The 16,138-nt window shown below is 46.0% G+C and overlaps 1 protein-coding gene across 1 annotated transcript in view; it reads right to left on the bottom strand.

Moving 5' to 3' along the window:
• LOC118400689 (receptor-type tyrosine-protein phosphatase S-like) overlaps positions 1-16,138 on the bottom strand; it is a 440,366-nt gene that overhangs the window by 63,818 nt on the left and 360,410 nt on the right. The window contains exon 23 of the mRNA XM_052475331.1: positions 1-58. This exon is cut by the window's left edge and continues 40 nt beyond it. Within this exon, the coding sequence (XP_052331291.1) occupies positions 1-58 (58 nt within the window). The remainder of the gene's footprint in view (positions 59-16,138) is intronic.

Here is a 16,138-nt window from a genome sequence, read left to right as displayed (position 1 = left end):
AGAAGATCCGTGTGTTCAGCCAGCTCCGCAATAGGAATGGGGGGATGACTCATCATACCTGTTCCCCAAATGGACGGAGGGTGAGAGAGAGAGAGAGAGAGAGAGAGAGAGAGAGAGAGAGAGAGAGAGAGAGAGAGAGAGAGAGAGAGAGAGAGAGAGAGAGAGAGAAAGGAGGGATGTAAAGAAAGTGCGTCAGTACAGATGCCATTCAAAGTGAGATGCTAAAACCCTCCAACAGTTGGAGAATGACAGGACATGGGGAGTTGTGCGTAATGTGTTTCTGCTAGCTGCAGTGGAGACAGAGGGCGGGGGGAGGGGGAGAGAGTAGGGACAGGGAGGATGGAATACTGGAATTCAAACACCCGGCCCGTATGGAGTTGACGGGCGATGTTAGGGAATAGAGTGGAGACCAGACCAGAGCTCAACATTTCCCTTACCAGGCCACACTCACTACTATTCCCCTAAGTTGTAACGGCACACGAGGTAGAGCTGAAAATAAAGGATAACCAATGGGTGATTGCTATTGTGAGAAAGTAACCCAGACTAATTACCACTAAGGTCTACAGAGAGACACAGCTTTTAATAGCTTGGCAACAGAGACAAGGAAGGAAACAAACCTTGGTTTTTGACGGCAAAAATAATATAAGAGAGAAAAAAAACACCCCTTGAGTTTTAGCCTTTTGAACCAATAGGATGCAATGTTGACATCAATTGCTCTTCACTCCTCAGTGCACAAAAACAAAAGGAATTCGTTTTTATGTTGGGGTAAGAGGAAAGAGACGAGTGAGTGTTCTCTTAACCAAGTCACTGTGACAAGGCAGAGCCATTAACAATAGTACAAAAGCAGCGTGTGAAAATATATCCAGAGGTGCAAATATTTAATAAGCAGCTAAATAAAATCTGAAATAACAGTGCCTCATTGTAGTGGCATTTCACACAAAAATAACACCTTAGAGTCTCATTTCTGATCTGCCTGGAAAACCCAGGCCTCTGTCTGATCATTTAAAAATAAAAAATAAAGATATTTAGATAAGAACATGTAGTCTAACTTTTACCACAATAAAGTGCATCTACATCTACAGAACTAGATATATTAGTTATCTGCCTGTTTCTGTAGCACGTACCCCTATCTCCTTAATGCTGAGTGCCAAGAAGAGAGGCACCGGGTCGGGGTTGTACTCCCAAAACAGGGCAGACAGGCCACTGAGTGCTACCATGTTTCTTCAAGAGAGGGCCCCATCACCATTGGATAGGGTTAGAGGGGTCAGAGGATAGGGGTCAAAGGTCAAGGGGTTAGTGAGCTGCTCCACATAAGTCAGCCAGGGTAAGAAAACAAGACGCTTGGATTGCTCAGAGACGCCAGGATCGCTCACAGACGCCAGGACCGCTCACAGACGCTCGGATCGCTCACAGACAACCTTTTATGGCTGTCCGCTGGGCCTCCCAAACAATCAGCCAAAACAATGTCCCTTAAGATGGACGCCACTCACCAGTCCCAACACCACCCAAAATGTCAGAACCTGCGTAGTCGATGGAAAGTAATTTATGCACAGTGTCTGTAGCACTTTGCCACCACCACCATCTTTCCAAATAACCGAGATATTGAAAGGCTGGTCATGGCTCACATCAACACCATTATCCCTGAAACCCTCGACCCACTCCAATTTGCATACTGCCCCAACAGATTCACAGATGATGCAATCTGTATTGCACTCCCCACTGCCCTTTCCCACCTGGACTAAAGGAACACCTATGTGAGAATGCCATTCATTGACTACAGCTCAGCGTTCAACACCATAGTGCCCACAAAGGTCATCAATAAGCGAAGGACCCTGGGACTAAACACCTCCGTCTGCAACTGGATCCTAAACTTCCTGACGGGCCGCTCCCAGGTGGTAAGGGTCGGCAACAACACATCCGCCACACTGATCCTTCTTTTTTTTGTATATTTTTTTACTTCAGTTTATTTTAGTAAATATGTAACACTTTTTTTCTTAAAACTGCATTGTTGGGTAAGGACTTGTACAGCAACTTGCAAAAGTATTCATCCACCTTGGCGTTTTTCCTATTTTGTTGCATTACAACCTGTAATTTAAATGGATTTTTATTTGGATTTCATGTACTGGACATAAACTAAATAGTCCAAATTGGTGAAGTGAAATGAAAAAAATAACTTGTTTCAAAAAATAAAAAATAAACGGATAAGTGGTGCATGCATATGTATTCACCCCCTTTGCTATGAAGCCCCTAAATAAGATCTGGTGCAACCAATTACCTTCAGAAGTCACATAATTCGTTAAATAAAGTCCACCTGTGTGCAATCTAAGTGTCACATGATCTGTCACATGAGCTCAGTATATGTACACCTATTCTGAAAGGCCCCAGAGTCTGCAACACTCAGCAAGCGGCACCATGAAGAGCAAGGAGCTCGCCAAACAGGTCAGGGGCAGTTGTGGAGAAGTATAGATCATGGTTGGGTTGGAAAAATGGAAAGAATATGGCACCACAACAAACCTGCCAAGAGAGGGCCGCCCACCAATAGTCACAGACCAGGCAAGGGTGGCATTAATCAGAGAGTGCAACAAACAGACCAGTGGAACCCATCCAACTTGAAGACGCTGGAGAACTTTTACCTTAAATGGGCAAAAATCCCAGTGGCTAGAGGTGCCATGTTTACAGAGAAATACCCCAAGAGACTTGCAGCTGTAATTGCTGCAAAAGGTGGCTCTATACAAAGTATTGACTTTGGGAGGGGGGGAAATAGTTATGCATGCTCAAGTTTTCATTTTTTTGTCTTATTTCTTGTTCGTTTCACAATAAAATATATTTTGCATCTTCAAAGTGGAAGGCATGTTGTGTAAATCAAATCCCCCCCCCCCAAAAAAAAAATATATATTTTAATTCCAGGTTGTAAGACAATAAAATAGGAAAAATGCCAAGGGGGTGAATACTTTCGCAAGCCATTGTATATACTGCATGTATAATATAACCACTGTATGGGAGACACAGAGACTAATGGAGGTTGAGGCACTGAACGGTATCGTTCTAGTTGACAAATGAACATGCTGTGTTGTGTTAGAGGAATGGTTGAGAAAGAATGTCAACATAACAAGAATAAAAGGTGGATCCTGTAAACACCCACTGACTGAGTGCTGGAGGAGCTCGTCTGGGAGTCGAGACAGCAGGCCGAGCACTGTTCGGGCTCCAGGCTCACCCATAGCCCCTTGTTGGTCACATGTATGTGTTGATTTCTTTCCCTGAGTTTTTTCCCCCCATTCCCAGCATAAGGTGCTAGTAGATTCAGGCGCAGCGGGGAATTTTAAGGACCACAGTTTCGCGCAAACAGGTCAGGGGCAGTTGTGGAGAAGTATAGATCATGGTTGGGTTATAAAAAAATATCTGAGACTTTGAAAATCCCACGGAGCACCATTACATCCATTATTTAAAAAATGGAAAGAATATGGCACCACAACAAACCTGCCAAGAGAGGGCCGCCCACCAATAGTCACAGACCAGGCAAGGAAAACATTAATCAGAGAGGCAACAAACAGACCGAAGAGAACCCCGAAGGAGCTGCAAAGCTCCACAGGGGAGATTAGAATATCTGTCCATAGGACAACTTTAAGCTGTACACCACAGAGCTTGGCTTTACGGAATAGTGGCCAGAAAGAACCATTGCTTACCTTTTTGGGATAGGGGGCAGCATTTTCACTTTTGGATGAATAGCGTGCCCAGAGTGAACTGCCTCCTACTCTGCCCCAGATGCTAATATATGCATATTAGTATTGGATAGGAAACACTCTGAAGTTTCTAAAACTGTTTGAATGATGTCTGTGAGTATAACAGAACTCATATGGCAGGCGAAAACCTGAGAAAAATCAACCAGGAAGTGGGACATTTGAGGTTTGTAGTTTTTCAAAGCTTGGCCTACCGAGTACACATTGAGATATGGATGAGGTTGCACTTCCTAGAGCTTCCACTAGATGTCAACCGTCTTTTGAAAGTTGAATGAGGATTCTACTATAAAGGAGGGGCTCATGGGACCTGTTTGAGTCAGTGGTCTGGCAGAGTGCCTTAGTCTCATGACGCGCTCCCGACAGAGTTACCTCTTGTTCCAGTGCCTTTCTGAAGACAAAGGAATTCTCCGGTTGGAACATTATTGATGTTTTATGTTAAAAACATCCTAATGATTGATTCCATACATCGTTTGACATGTTTATAAAGGACTGTACTGGAACTTTTCGAGTTTTTGTCTGGATGAAATGCTCGCCCCTCATGAAGATGGATTACTGGGCTGAACACGCTAACAAAGAGTGGCTATTTGGACATAAATGATGGAACTTTATGGAACAAATCAGTCATTTATTGTCAAACTGGGATTCATGGGAGTGCCTTCTGATGAACATCATCTAAGGTAAGTTAATATTTATGGTGTTGTTTCTAACTTTGTTGACTCCAAAATGGCGGCTATTCCTCTGGCTGTTTTGGGTTCTGAGCGCCGTTCTCAGGTTATGCTTTTTCCGTAAAGTTTAAAAAAAATCTGACACAGCGGTTGCATTAAGGAGAAGTCTCTGTGTCTCTGTGAATAACACTAGTATATTTTATCAATGTTTTGTTATGAGTATTTCTGCAAAATCACCGGATGTTTTGGAATCGAAACATTACTGCACGTAAGGCGCCAATGTAAACTGAGATCCCCACAGCATCATGTTTTTCATCAGCAGGGACTGGGAAACTGGTCAGAATTGAAGGAATGATGGATGAAGCTAAATACAGGGAAATTCTTGAGGGAAACCTGTTTCAGTCTTCCAGAGATTTGAGACTGGGACGGAGGTTCACTTTCCAACAGGAAAATGACCCTAAGAATACGGCTAAAGCAACACTCGAGTGGTTTAAGGGGAAACATTTAAATGTCTTGAAATGGTCTAGTCAAAGACCAGACCTCAATCCAATTGAGAATCTGTGGTATGACTTAAAGAATGCTGTACACCAGTGGAACCCATCCAACTTGAAGACGCTGGAGAACTTTTGCCTTGAATGGGCAAAAATCCCAGTGGCTAGAGGTGCCATGTTTACAGATAAATACCCCAAGAGACTTGCAGCTGTAATTGCTGCAAAAGGTGGCTCTATACAAAGTATTGACTTTGGGAGGGGGGGAAATAGTTATGCATGCTCAAGTTCATTTTTTTGTCTTATTTCTTGTTCGTTTCACAATAAAATATATTTTGCATCTTCAAAGTGGAAGGCATGTTGTGTAAATCAAATCCCCCCCCCCCCCCAAAAAAAATATATATTTTAATTCCAGGTTGTAAGACAATAAAATAGGAAAAATGCCAAGGGGGGTGAATACTTTCGCAAGCCATTGTATATATTGCATGTATAATATAACCACTGTATGGGAGACACAGAGACTAATGGAGGTTGAGGCACTGAACGGTATCGTTCTAGTTGACAAATGAACATGCTGTGTTGTGTTAGAGGAATGGTTGAGAAAGAATGTCAACATAACAAGAATAAAAGGTGGATCCTGTAAACACCCACTGACTGAGTGCTGGAGGAGCTCGTCTGGGAGTCGAGACAGCAGGCCGAGCACTGTTCGGGCTCCAGGCTCACCCATAGCCCCTTGTTGGTCACATGTATGTGTTGATTTCTTTCCCTGAGTTTTTTCCCCCCATTCCCAGCATAAGGTGCTAGTAGATTCAGGCGCAGCGGGGAATTTTAAGGACCACAGTTTCGCGCATAGGTTAGGGATTCCCCTTGCTCAGATGGACAAACCCTTCGATGTGCACTCCCTAGATAGTCGACCATTAGGGTCAGGGGTGGTCAGGAAGGCCACGGCTCCACTGGACATGGTTACACAGGGGGGTCATGAGGAGAGAATAAGTCTCTTCCTCATTGATTCTCCTGCGTTTCCGGTGGTGCTGGGGATTACCTGGTTGGCCTTTCACAACCCCACTATTTTATGGCAACAGAGGGTTCTAAAGGGGTGGTCAGAGGAGTGCTCAGGTAGGTGTGTGGGAGTTTCCATCGGTGCAATGACGGTGGAGAGTCCAGACCAAATCTCCACCGTGTGCATTCCCCTGAATATGCCGATTTGGCTAACGCCTTCTGTAAAAAGAGGGCGACCCAATTACCACCTCATCGACGAGGGGATTGTGCGATAAACCTCCTGGTAAACGCCGCACTTCCCAGAGTCACGTGTATCCCCTGTCACAGGAGGAGACGGTGGTTATAGAAACATATGTCTCTGAATCTCTGAGGCAGGCGTACATTCAACCCTCCACGTCACCCGCCTCCGAGTTTCTTTTTTTGTGAAGAAGAAGGAGGGAGGTCTGCGTCTGTGCATTGACTATAGAGGTCTAAATTCCATTAACCTGTTACTCCTACCCCCTACTTTGTCGAACATTCTGTTAAAAATCGCGCAACATTTCAGCGCCCTGTTACTCAGGCCAGGAATATAGTATATGCATATGATTAGTATGTGTGGATAGAAAACACTCAGACGTTTATAAAACTGGTTGAATCACGGCTGTGACTATAACAGAACGTGCGTTTCATCGAAAAGTGCAGGAAAATCTGATCACTGAAAGTGGAAAAATATATCCATCTGCCACTTCAACCCATTGTTATGGGCGAACGACATTAAATGGGGCTGAGGTTGCAGTACCTACAGCTTCCACACGATGTCAACAGTCTTGTCATTTGCCAATTCTTTGTTTCTTGGTCAAACGAACAAGAGACAGGCTTTTTCTTCAGGTCTCCGACCGGATATTTTGGTTGAGAAATACACGGACATTATTTCCAGACGGACCCCTATAGAAAACACTTCGTCTCGTGATTAATTTGATCGCGTATTAACGTTTACTAATACCTAAAGTTGCATTACAAAAGTATTTCGAAGTGTTTTGTGAAAGTTTATCGTCGACTTTTTTAATAAAAAAAAATGACGTTACGTTATAAGACGCTATTTTTTTTGTTTATCACACAGTCTTCATAGATCGATATCTAGGCTATATATGGACCGATTTAATCGGAAAAAAGACCCAATAGTGATTATGGGACATCTAGGAGTGCCAACAAAGAAGATGGTCAAAGGTAATGAATGTTTTATATTTTATTTGTGCGGTTTGTGTAGCGCCGACTATGCTAATTATTTTGTTTACGTCCCCTGCGGGTCTTTTGGGGTGTTACATGCTATCAGATAATAGCTTCTCATGCTTTCGCCGAAAAGCATTTTAAAAATCTGACTTGTTGCCTGGATTCACAACGAGTGTAGCTTTAATTCAATACCCTGCATGTGTATTTTAATGAACGTTTGAGTTTTAACTAGTACTATTAGCATTTAGCGTAGCGCATTTGCATTTCCAGATCTCTAGATGGGACGCCTGCGTGCCAGGTAGGAGCAAGAGGTTAAAGTGGGGTACAGTTACCCGCTACCTCTCATCGCCATGGCGATTGAGTCATTTCACAGAACACGCTTCTTCACAAAACTGGATCTCAGGAGCGCGTATAACTTGGTGCATATCCTGGAGGGAGACGAGTGAAAGACAGAGTTTAGTACCACATCCGGCCATTATGAGTAACTCGCATGCAGTACGGGTTGAAGAATGTTCCAGCCGTCTTCCAATCTTTTGTAGACGAGATTCTCAGGGACCTGCACGGGCAGGGTGTGGTGGCTTATATCAATGACATTCTGATATATTCCGCCACACGCGCAGCGCATGTGTCTCTGGTGCGCAGGGTACTTGGGCGACTGTTGGAGCATGACCTGTACGTCAAGGCTGAGAAATGCTTGTTCTCCCAACAGGCCGTCTCCTTCCTGGTGTATCACATTTCCACATCAGGGTTGGTGATGGGAGTGTGACCGCATTGCAGCCGTGCGTAATTGGCCGACTCCCACCACGGTAAAGGAGGTGCAGCGGTTGTTAGGGTTTGCCAATTACTACCGGAGGTTTAGCCTGGGTTTTGGGCAGGTGGCTGCTCCCATTACCTCACTGCTGAAGGGGGGACCGGTGCGTCTGCGGTGGTCGGCTGAAGTGGACAGAGCGTTTTGTTGCTTGAGGACTCTGTTTACCAAGGCTCTCGTGTTGGCTCATCCGGATCCCTCTGTGGCATTCATAGTGGAGGTGGACGCATCTGAGGCTGGGATTGGAGCCGTGCTATCACAGCGCTCGGGTGAAGCTGAAGCTACTGCGCTTTCTTTTCAAGGATGCTCAGCCCGGCGGAGCGAAACTATGACGTGGGGGACCGGGAGTTACTGGTTCTCATAAACATTTTGAAGGTGTGGAGACATTGGCTTGAAGGGGCTCAACACCCTTTCCTCATCTGGACCGACCACCGTATTCTGGAGTACATCCGGGCGGCGAGGAGACTGAAACCCTGCCAGGCAAGGTGGGCTATGTATTTCACCTGATTCAGATTTACGATATCGTATAGACCAGGTTCGCAGAACGCTAAGGCAGACGCACTGTCCCGTCTGTATGATACAGAGGAGCGGTCCATCGATCCCACTCCCATACTTCCGGCCTCTTGTCTGGTGGCACCGGTGGTGTGGGAAGTGAACATCGAGCGGGCATCTCGGTTAGAACCTACTCCACCTCAGTGTCCAGCTGGATGGAAGTACGTCCCGCTTGGTGTTTGTGATAGGTTGATTCGGTGGGCTCACATGTTACCCTTCCCTCCGGCTATCGATAGGGCGGTGCGAAGCCGTGGGGAAAAGTACTGGTGGTCCACTTTAGCTAAGGACGTGAGGGTTTATGTCTCCTCCTGTTCGGTGTGCGCTCAGTACAAGGCTCCTAGGCACCTGCCCAGAGGGAAGTTATAACCCCTCCCCGTTCCACAGCGGCCGTGGTCACACCTGTCAGAGGACTTCCTGACCGATCTTCCTCCATCCCAGGGCAACACCACGATCCTGGTCGTTGTGGATCAGTTTTCTAAGTCCTGTCGTCTCCCCCCTTTGCCCGGTCTCCCTACGGCCCTACAGACTGCGGAGGCCCTGTTTACTCACGTCTTCTGGCACTACAGGGTGCCTGAGGACATAGCTTCTGATCGGGATCCCAATGGAACGTCTGGGGGTCTCGGTCAGCCTTACCTTGGGTTTTCACCCCGAGAGTAATGGGCAGGTGGAGAGAGTAAACCAGGATGTGGGTAGGTTTCTGCGGTTGTATTGCAAGGACCGGCCAGGGGAGTGGGCGAGGTATGTTCCATGGGCAGAGATGGCCCGGAACTCACTCCGCCACTCATCAACTATCCTTTCGCCCTTTCTGTGCGTGTTGGGGTATCAGCCAGTCCTGGTACCGTGGCATCAGAGCCAGACCGAGGCTCCGATGGTGGAGGAATGGGTGAAGCGCTCGAGGGAGACCTGGGAGGACGCCCAGAAAGCGAGTGCTGACCCCCACCGCAGTGAGGCCCCGGGGTTCGCACTGGGGGACCGGGTCTGGCTCTCGTCCCAAAACCTGCCCCTCCGCCTGCCCTGCCGGAAGCTGGGTGCACGGTTTGTGGGATCATTTAAAGTCCCGAGGAGAATAAACGATGTGCGTTATAGGTTACAGCTCTCCCTTATTACCGTATTAACCCCTTGTTTCATTTGTCTCTCCTCAGGCCAGTGGTAGCTGGTCCACTTCAAGAAGGTGAGGGGCCTGCCGTACCTCGTGGATTGGGAGGGGTACAGTCCGGAGGAGAGATGCTGGGTGCCGGTAGAGGACGTCTTGGATCCATCTCAGCTGAGTGAGTTTCACCCACCTCCATCCAGATCGCCCTGTGCCTTGTCCTCCGGGTCGTCCTCGCGGCCGGCGTACTGCGGGAGCCGCGCATGGGGGGGGGGGGTTTATTAACCTCCGCTGCCTGCTATTCTTTGTGCGGGATTATTTGCTGTTTTTACTGTTAGAGCTGTGTGTTTGCGCCACAAGTTTTGGACTGTTTAAGAGAGTAGAGGTTTCTCCTCCTTGTGTTGCGTTTATTCCCAGTGTGTGGCGACTTCGTTTGGGCGTGTTCCTCCACCTGTTGTTGTGTAGTTTGGGACTTCTAATAAACGATTTTGCTTCTGGGACTTCCTTTCTCTCCTACTCCTGCACCTCCCTCTTCTTAGGAGGCACATAACACAAACAACATTTGATATGATTGCATCTGGTGTGGGTGGAAAAAAAATCAATATGCGCACTGGTCAGCATGTTAGTTGCAAACTTTGCTGGAGTTGCTAGTCGGCTAGTAGTTTATGTGTCTATACGTCTTTCTGCCCCTGAGCAAGGGCGCCGAAGACGTGGATGTCGATTAAGGCAATATCCCTGCACCTCTGATTCAGAAGGGTTGGGTTAAATGCAGATGACATATTTCAGTTGAAGGCATTCAGTTGTACAACTGACGACGTATCCTCCTTACCTTTGATAACGGTGCCACCGTTGCACCGCAGTAGGCGGCCAACATTTACATTTTAGTCATTGTGCAGACGCTCTTATCCAGAGCAACTTACAGTAGCAATTAGGTTTAAGTGCCTTGCTCAAGGGCACATTGTCAGATTTACACCTAGTCGGCTCGGGATTCGAACCAGCGACCTTTCGGTTACTGGCCTAAAGCAATTAACCGCTAGAATGATTAAATGCAGATGACATGACTGTTTTTTTTTTTGTCGCCAAGACAGTTTGATATTTCATGAATACTAAATATGTAAATGAGACTTACTGAGTCTGGCTTTAAGTAATAATGTAAACTGCTGTAACGTTCATAGCTGACTCCAATTGTAAATGAACATGTTACAATGTAGTAGAGTACCTTACATGCTTGTCGGCTACAAGCAAACGAGCTGATGGAAGGGTGGCTGGCCCAGCTGTGTGATACTGACTGATGAATGGTGGCTGGCCCAGCTGTGTGATACTGACTGATGGAAGGGTGGCTGGCCCAGCTGTGTGATACTGACTGATGGAAGGGTGGCTGGCCCAGCTGTCTGATACTGACTGATGGGAGGGTGGCTGGCCCAGCTGTGTGATACTGACTGATGGAAGGGTGGCTGGCCCAGCTGTCTGATACTGACTGATGGAAGGGTGGCTGGCCCAGCTGTGTGATACTGACTGATGAAGGGTTGCTGGCCCAGCAGCCTCTTGAGAACTCTCAGATAGAGTAGGTTATGACCTCTGGCCTGGGTTTGTTTACATTATGTCTAGCCTGGATTTGTTGACATTATGTCTGGCCTGGATTTGTTTACATTATGTCTTGACTGGATTTGTTTTGTCGCCAAGACAGTTTGATATTTCATGAATACTAAACATGTAAATGAGACTTACTGAGTGTGGCTTTAAGTTTATTCAATAGACAAAGCCTTGCATGGGGAGAACCGTATTAGCAAGCCCCCGTGGTATAGATGCATTTTGACAAGCTCTTTAATTTGTTTGCTCACACATCAGTTTTTTGACTGAAATAACTTTGCACGCTGCTCTCCTCTGGCATCGCCTGGAAACATTGTTGTTGTTAATCATCGTCGGATTGTGCATTTATAAAGACCGAACGCGGGTTAAAAAAGGGAAGAATTCTACACCGCAAATGAACTTAGACTGTCAATTAGTTTTCCCACCAGCTATAACGGAAAAGGTAACACCAGCTATAAGTGAAAATAACAGATGGGTATGCAAATGAGGACGCTACCTCTGCTTCTTTTCTCCTTGAAGAAAAAAAAAATATAGCACCCTTGTTAGAGAGACCAAAAGAAGTGTGCGCTCAGTGTTTTAGTTGCAGAGAGTGTGTACTCAAACACTTAGTAGCCCACCTGCATACCTATCTACAGCCAAAAGTACTGTCTTAGATATAATATAAGTTAAATAAAGGTTCAATAAAATAAAAAAAGTCCAGGAGAGTGCTAGCACCTGCAGTTTAAAACTGTTTGGTTTGGAGAGAGGAACTGTAACATGGGATATATTGTTTTTTATTTAACCTTTATTTAACTAGTTAAGAAAAAAATATTCTTTACAATGAAGGCCTACACCGGCCAAACCTGGACGACGCTGGGCCAATTGTGCACCACCCTATGGGACTCCCAATCACAGCCGGGTGTGATACAGCCTTGATTTGAACCGGGGACTGAAGTGACACATCTTGCACTGAGATGCAGTGCCTTAGACCGCTGCACCACTCAGGAGCCCAAAAGGTAACCTACAGTAGTCTACTGGCATTTGTTAAACCAGAAATAACAGTGTTTATTAAAACTTATAGAAAAGTAATATGCATTGGATTGATACCGGCTTCATTACTTTAACTAAAGCATGGTAAATAATAGCACTCTAGTATAAGTTTACTGCCATTCATTTGGGCTATTAACCTGTTTAAAAAAGCAGAAAATCTAAACGGGTGCTAAGGGTTTTATGAATACACCCCACAGTGCTCAGAGTTGGTTAATATGGAGGCACTTGTGAGTTTGGAAATGAACTTTACCCTACTGGAAGCTCCAAGAAAAGGCATTTGTAGTCTGTTTTCATCTTGACAAAACATTCTCTGTATCAACACAGAGTGGGGCTGTGTCTGAAATGGCACTCAATTCACTGTACAGTACATTACTTCTTTCCAGGGCCCGTACCTTTTCCGCTATGCAATCTGGTTTCAGAGCTGGTCACCTCAGCCACGTTTAAGGTCCTAAACGACATCAAAATCGCCATCGATAAGAGACATTACTGTGCAGCCGTATTCATCGACCTGGCCAAGGCTTTTGACTCTGTCAATCACAACATTCTTATTGGCAGACTTGACAGCCTTGGTTTCTCAAATGATTGCCTCGCCTGGTTTACCAACTACTTCTCTGATAGAGTTCAGTGGGTCAAATCGGAGGGCCTGTTGTCTGGACCTCTGACAGTCTCTATGGGTGTGCCACAGGGTTAAATTCGGGCCGACTCTCTTTTCTGTATAGATCAATGAAGTTGCTCTTGCTGCTGGTGATTCTCTGATCCACCTCTACGACACCATTCTGTATACTTCTGGCCCCTCCTTGGACACTGTGTTAACTAACCTCCAGACGAGCTTCAATGCCAGAAAACTCTCCTTCCGTGACCTCCAACTGCTCTTAAACGCAAGTAAAACTAAATGCATGCTTTTCAATCGATCGCTGCGCGCACCTGCTCGCCCGTCCAGCATCACTACTCTGGACAGCTCTGACTTAGAATACGTGGACAACTACACAAACCTGGGTGTCTGGTTAGACTGTAAACTCTCCTTACAGACTCATATTAGGCATCTCCAATCCAAAATTAAATCTAGAATCGGCTTCCTATATCGCAACAAAGCATCCTTCACTCATGCTGCCAAACATACCCTCGTAAAACTGACCATAATACCGATCCTCGACTTCGGTGATGTCATCTATAAAATAGCCTCCAACACTCTACTCAACAAACTGGATGCAGTTTATCACAGTGCCATCCGTTTTGTCACCAAAGCCCCATACACTACCCACCATTGTGACCTGTACTCACTCGTTGGTTGGCCCTCGCTTCATACTCGTCGCCAAACCCACTGGCTACAGGTTATCTACAAGTCTCTGCTAGGTAAAGCCCCGCCTTATCTCAGCTCACTGGTCACCATAGCAGCACCCACTCGTAGCATGCGCTCCAGCAGATATATCTCATTGGTCACCGCCAAAGCCAATTCCTCCTTTGGTTGTCTTTCCTTCCAGTTCTCTGCTGCCCATGACTGGAACGAATTGCAAAAATCTCTGAAGCTGGAGACTCACATCTCCCTTACTGGCTTTAAGCACCAGCTGTCAGAGCAGTTTACAGATCACTGCACCTGTACTTAGCCTATCTGTAAACAGCCCATCTATCTACCTACCTCATCTCCATACGGGTATTTATTTATTTATTTATTTTGCTCCTTTGCACCCCAGTATCTCTACCTGCACATTCATCTTCTGCCGATCTACCATCCCAGTGTTTAATTGCTACATTGTAATTACTTCGCCACCATGGCCTATTTATTTCCTTAACTTACCTCATTTGCACTCACTGTATATAGACTTTTGTTTTCTTTTGTTCTACTGTATTATTGACTGTGTTTTGTTTATTCCACGTGTAACTCTGTGCTGTATGTGTCGAATTGCTACGCTTTATCTTGGCCAGGTCGCAGTTGCAAATGAGAACTTGTTCTCAACTAGCCTACCTGGTTAAATAGAGGTGAAATAAATAAATAAAATAAATAAATATTGTTTTCTTCCTTTTTCTATTTCAAAGCACATCTGTTTTCTATAGCATGGCTAAGCACGTCTGTTTTCTATAGCATGGCTAAGCACGTCTGTTTTCTATAGCATGGCTAAGCACGTCTGTTTTCTATAGCATGGCTAAGCACGTCTGTTTTCTATGGCATGGCTAAGCATGTCTGTTTTCTATAGCATGGCTAAGCACGTCTGTTTTCTATAGCATGGCTAAGCACGTCTGTTTTCTATAGCATGGCTAAGCACGTCTGTTTTCTATAGCATGGCTAAGCACGTCTGTTTTCTATAGCATGGCTAAGCAGGTCTGTTTTCTATGGCATGGCTAAGCAGGTCTGTTTTCTATAGCATGGCTAAGCACATCTGTTTTCTATAGCATGGCTAAGCAGGTCTGTTTTCTATGGCATGGCTAAGCACGTCTGTTTTCTATAGCATGGCTAAGCAGGTCTGTTTTCTATGGCATGGCTAAGCACGTCTGTTTTCTATAGCATGGCTAAGCACGTCTGTTTTCTATGGCATGGCTAAGCACGTCTGTTTTCTATGGCATGGCTAAGCACATCTGTTTTCTATGGCATGGCTAAGCACATCTGTTTTCTATGGCATGGCTAAGCACATCTGTTTTCTATAGCATGGCTAAGCACGTCTGTTTTCTATGGCATGGCTAAGCACGTCTGTTTTCTATAGCATGGCTAAGCACATCTGTTTTCTATGGCATGGCTAAGCACGTCTGTTTTCTATAGCATGGCTAAGCACGTCTGTTTTCTATAGCATGGCTAAGCACGTCAATTTGTGAATCTTTCTGTCCTTGTGGTTTGCAAAGCAATGTCATTTTCCATCCTTCCTTTGCTTAACGCTTAACTCACACAATCAGTATTGTTCTTGGGCCAAAGACAAACGAGTTGATCGCATCCAATTTGTTTTCTTATCCATTTTCTTCTATATACGCAGCTGCAGCAGTCTACACTGTGTGTATTGACTCGATCCAATTGCATGCAAATTCTCTCAAGGACAAGTTGTTGTCCCCCCCCTCCATCTTTCTCAACTCTACCCCCCCACCCATCCTCCAATATGGAAGTCGTCCGTTTTCCCCCAAGCAATCAACAGCTGAGATCAGTTGGCTCTGAAAAACACAACTAGCGTCTAATTACACATTTCCAATCTCAGAGGCGCAGTCGATACGCCTGGGAAATAATGATTCCTTTTGATAGCCCTGGCCACTCGGGGGGAACCTGTTTCCTTTTGATAGCCCTGGCCACTAAGGGGAGCCTGTTTCCTTTTGATAGCCCTGGCCACTAGGGGGAGCCTGTTTCCTTTTGATAGCCCTGGCCACTAGGGGGAGCCTGTTTCCTTTTGATAGCCCTGGCCACTAAGGGAGCCTGTTTCCTTTTGATAGCCCTGGCCACTAGGGGGAGCCTGTTTCCTTTTGATAGCCCTGGCCACTAGGGGGAGCCTGTTTCCTTTTGATAGCCCTGGCCACTCGGGGGGAACCTGTTTCCTTTTGATAGCCCTGGCCACTCGGGGGGAACCTGTTTCCTTTTGATAGCCCTGGCCACTAGGGGGAGCCTGTTTCCTTTTGATAGCCCTGGCCACTAGGGGGAGCCTGTTTCCTTTTGATAGCCCTGGCCACTCGGGGGAACCTGTTTCCTTTTGATAGCCCTGGCCACTAGGGGGAGCCTGTTTCCTTTTAATAGCCCTGGCCACTAGGGGCAGCCTGTTTCCTTTTGATAGCCCTGGCCACTAGGGGGAGCCTGTTTCCTTTTGATAGCCCTGGCCACTAGGGGGAGCCTGTTTCCTTTTGATAGCCCTGGCCACTAGGGGGAGCCTGTTTCCTTTTGATAGCCCTGGCCACTAGGGGGAGCCTGTTTCCTTTTGATAGCCCTGGCCACTAGGGGGAGCCTGTTTCTAAATGTTTAAAAAATAAAAGGCACTCTGTGTTGGAGGAAACAAACGTGTTCCTCT

This window comes from Oncorhynchus keta, chromosome 22 (genome assembly GCF_023373465.1).
Source record: "Oncorhynchus keta strain PuntledgeMale-10-30-2019 chromosome 22, Oket_V2, whole genome shotgun sequence".
NCBI lineage: Eukaryota > Metazoa > Chordata > Actinopteri > Salmoniformes > Salmonidae > Oncorhynchus > Oncorhynchus keta.
The sequence above is the reverse complement of the archived record's forward strand: the minus strand, read 5'-3'. Positions and strand labels throughout refer to the sequence as shown.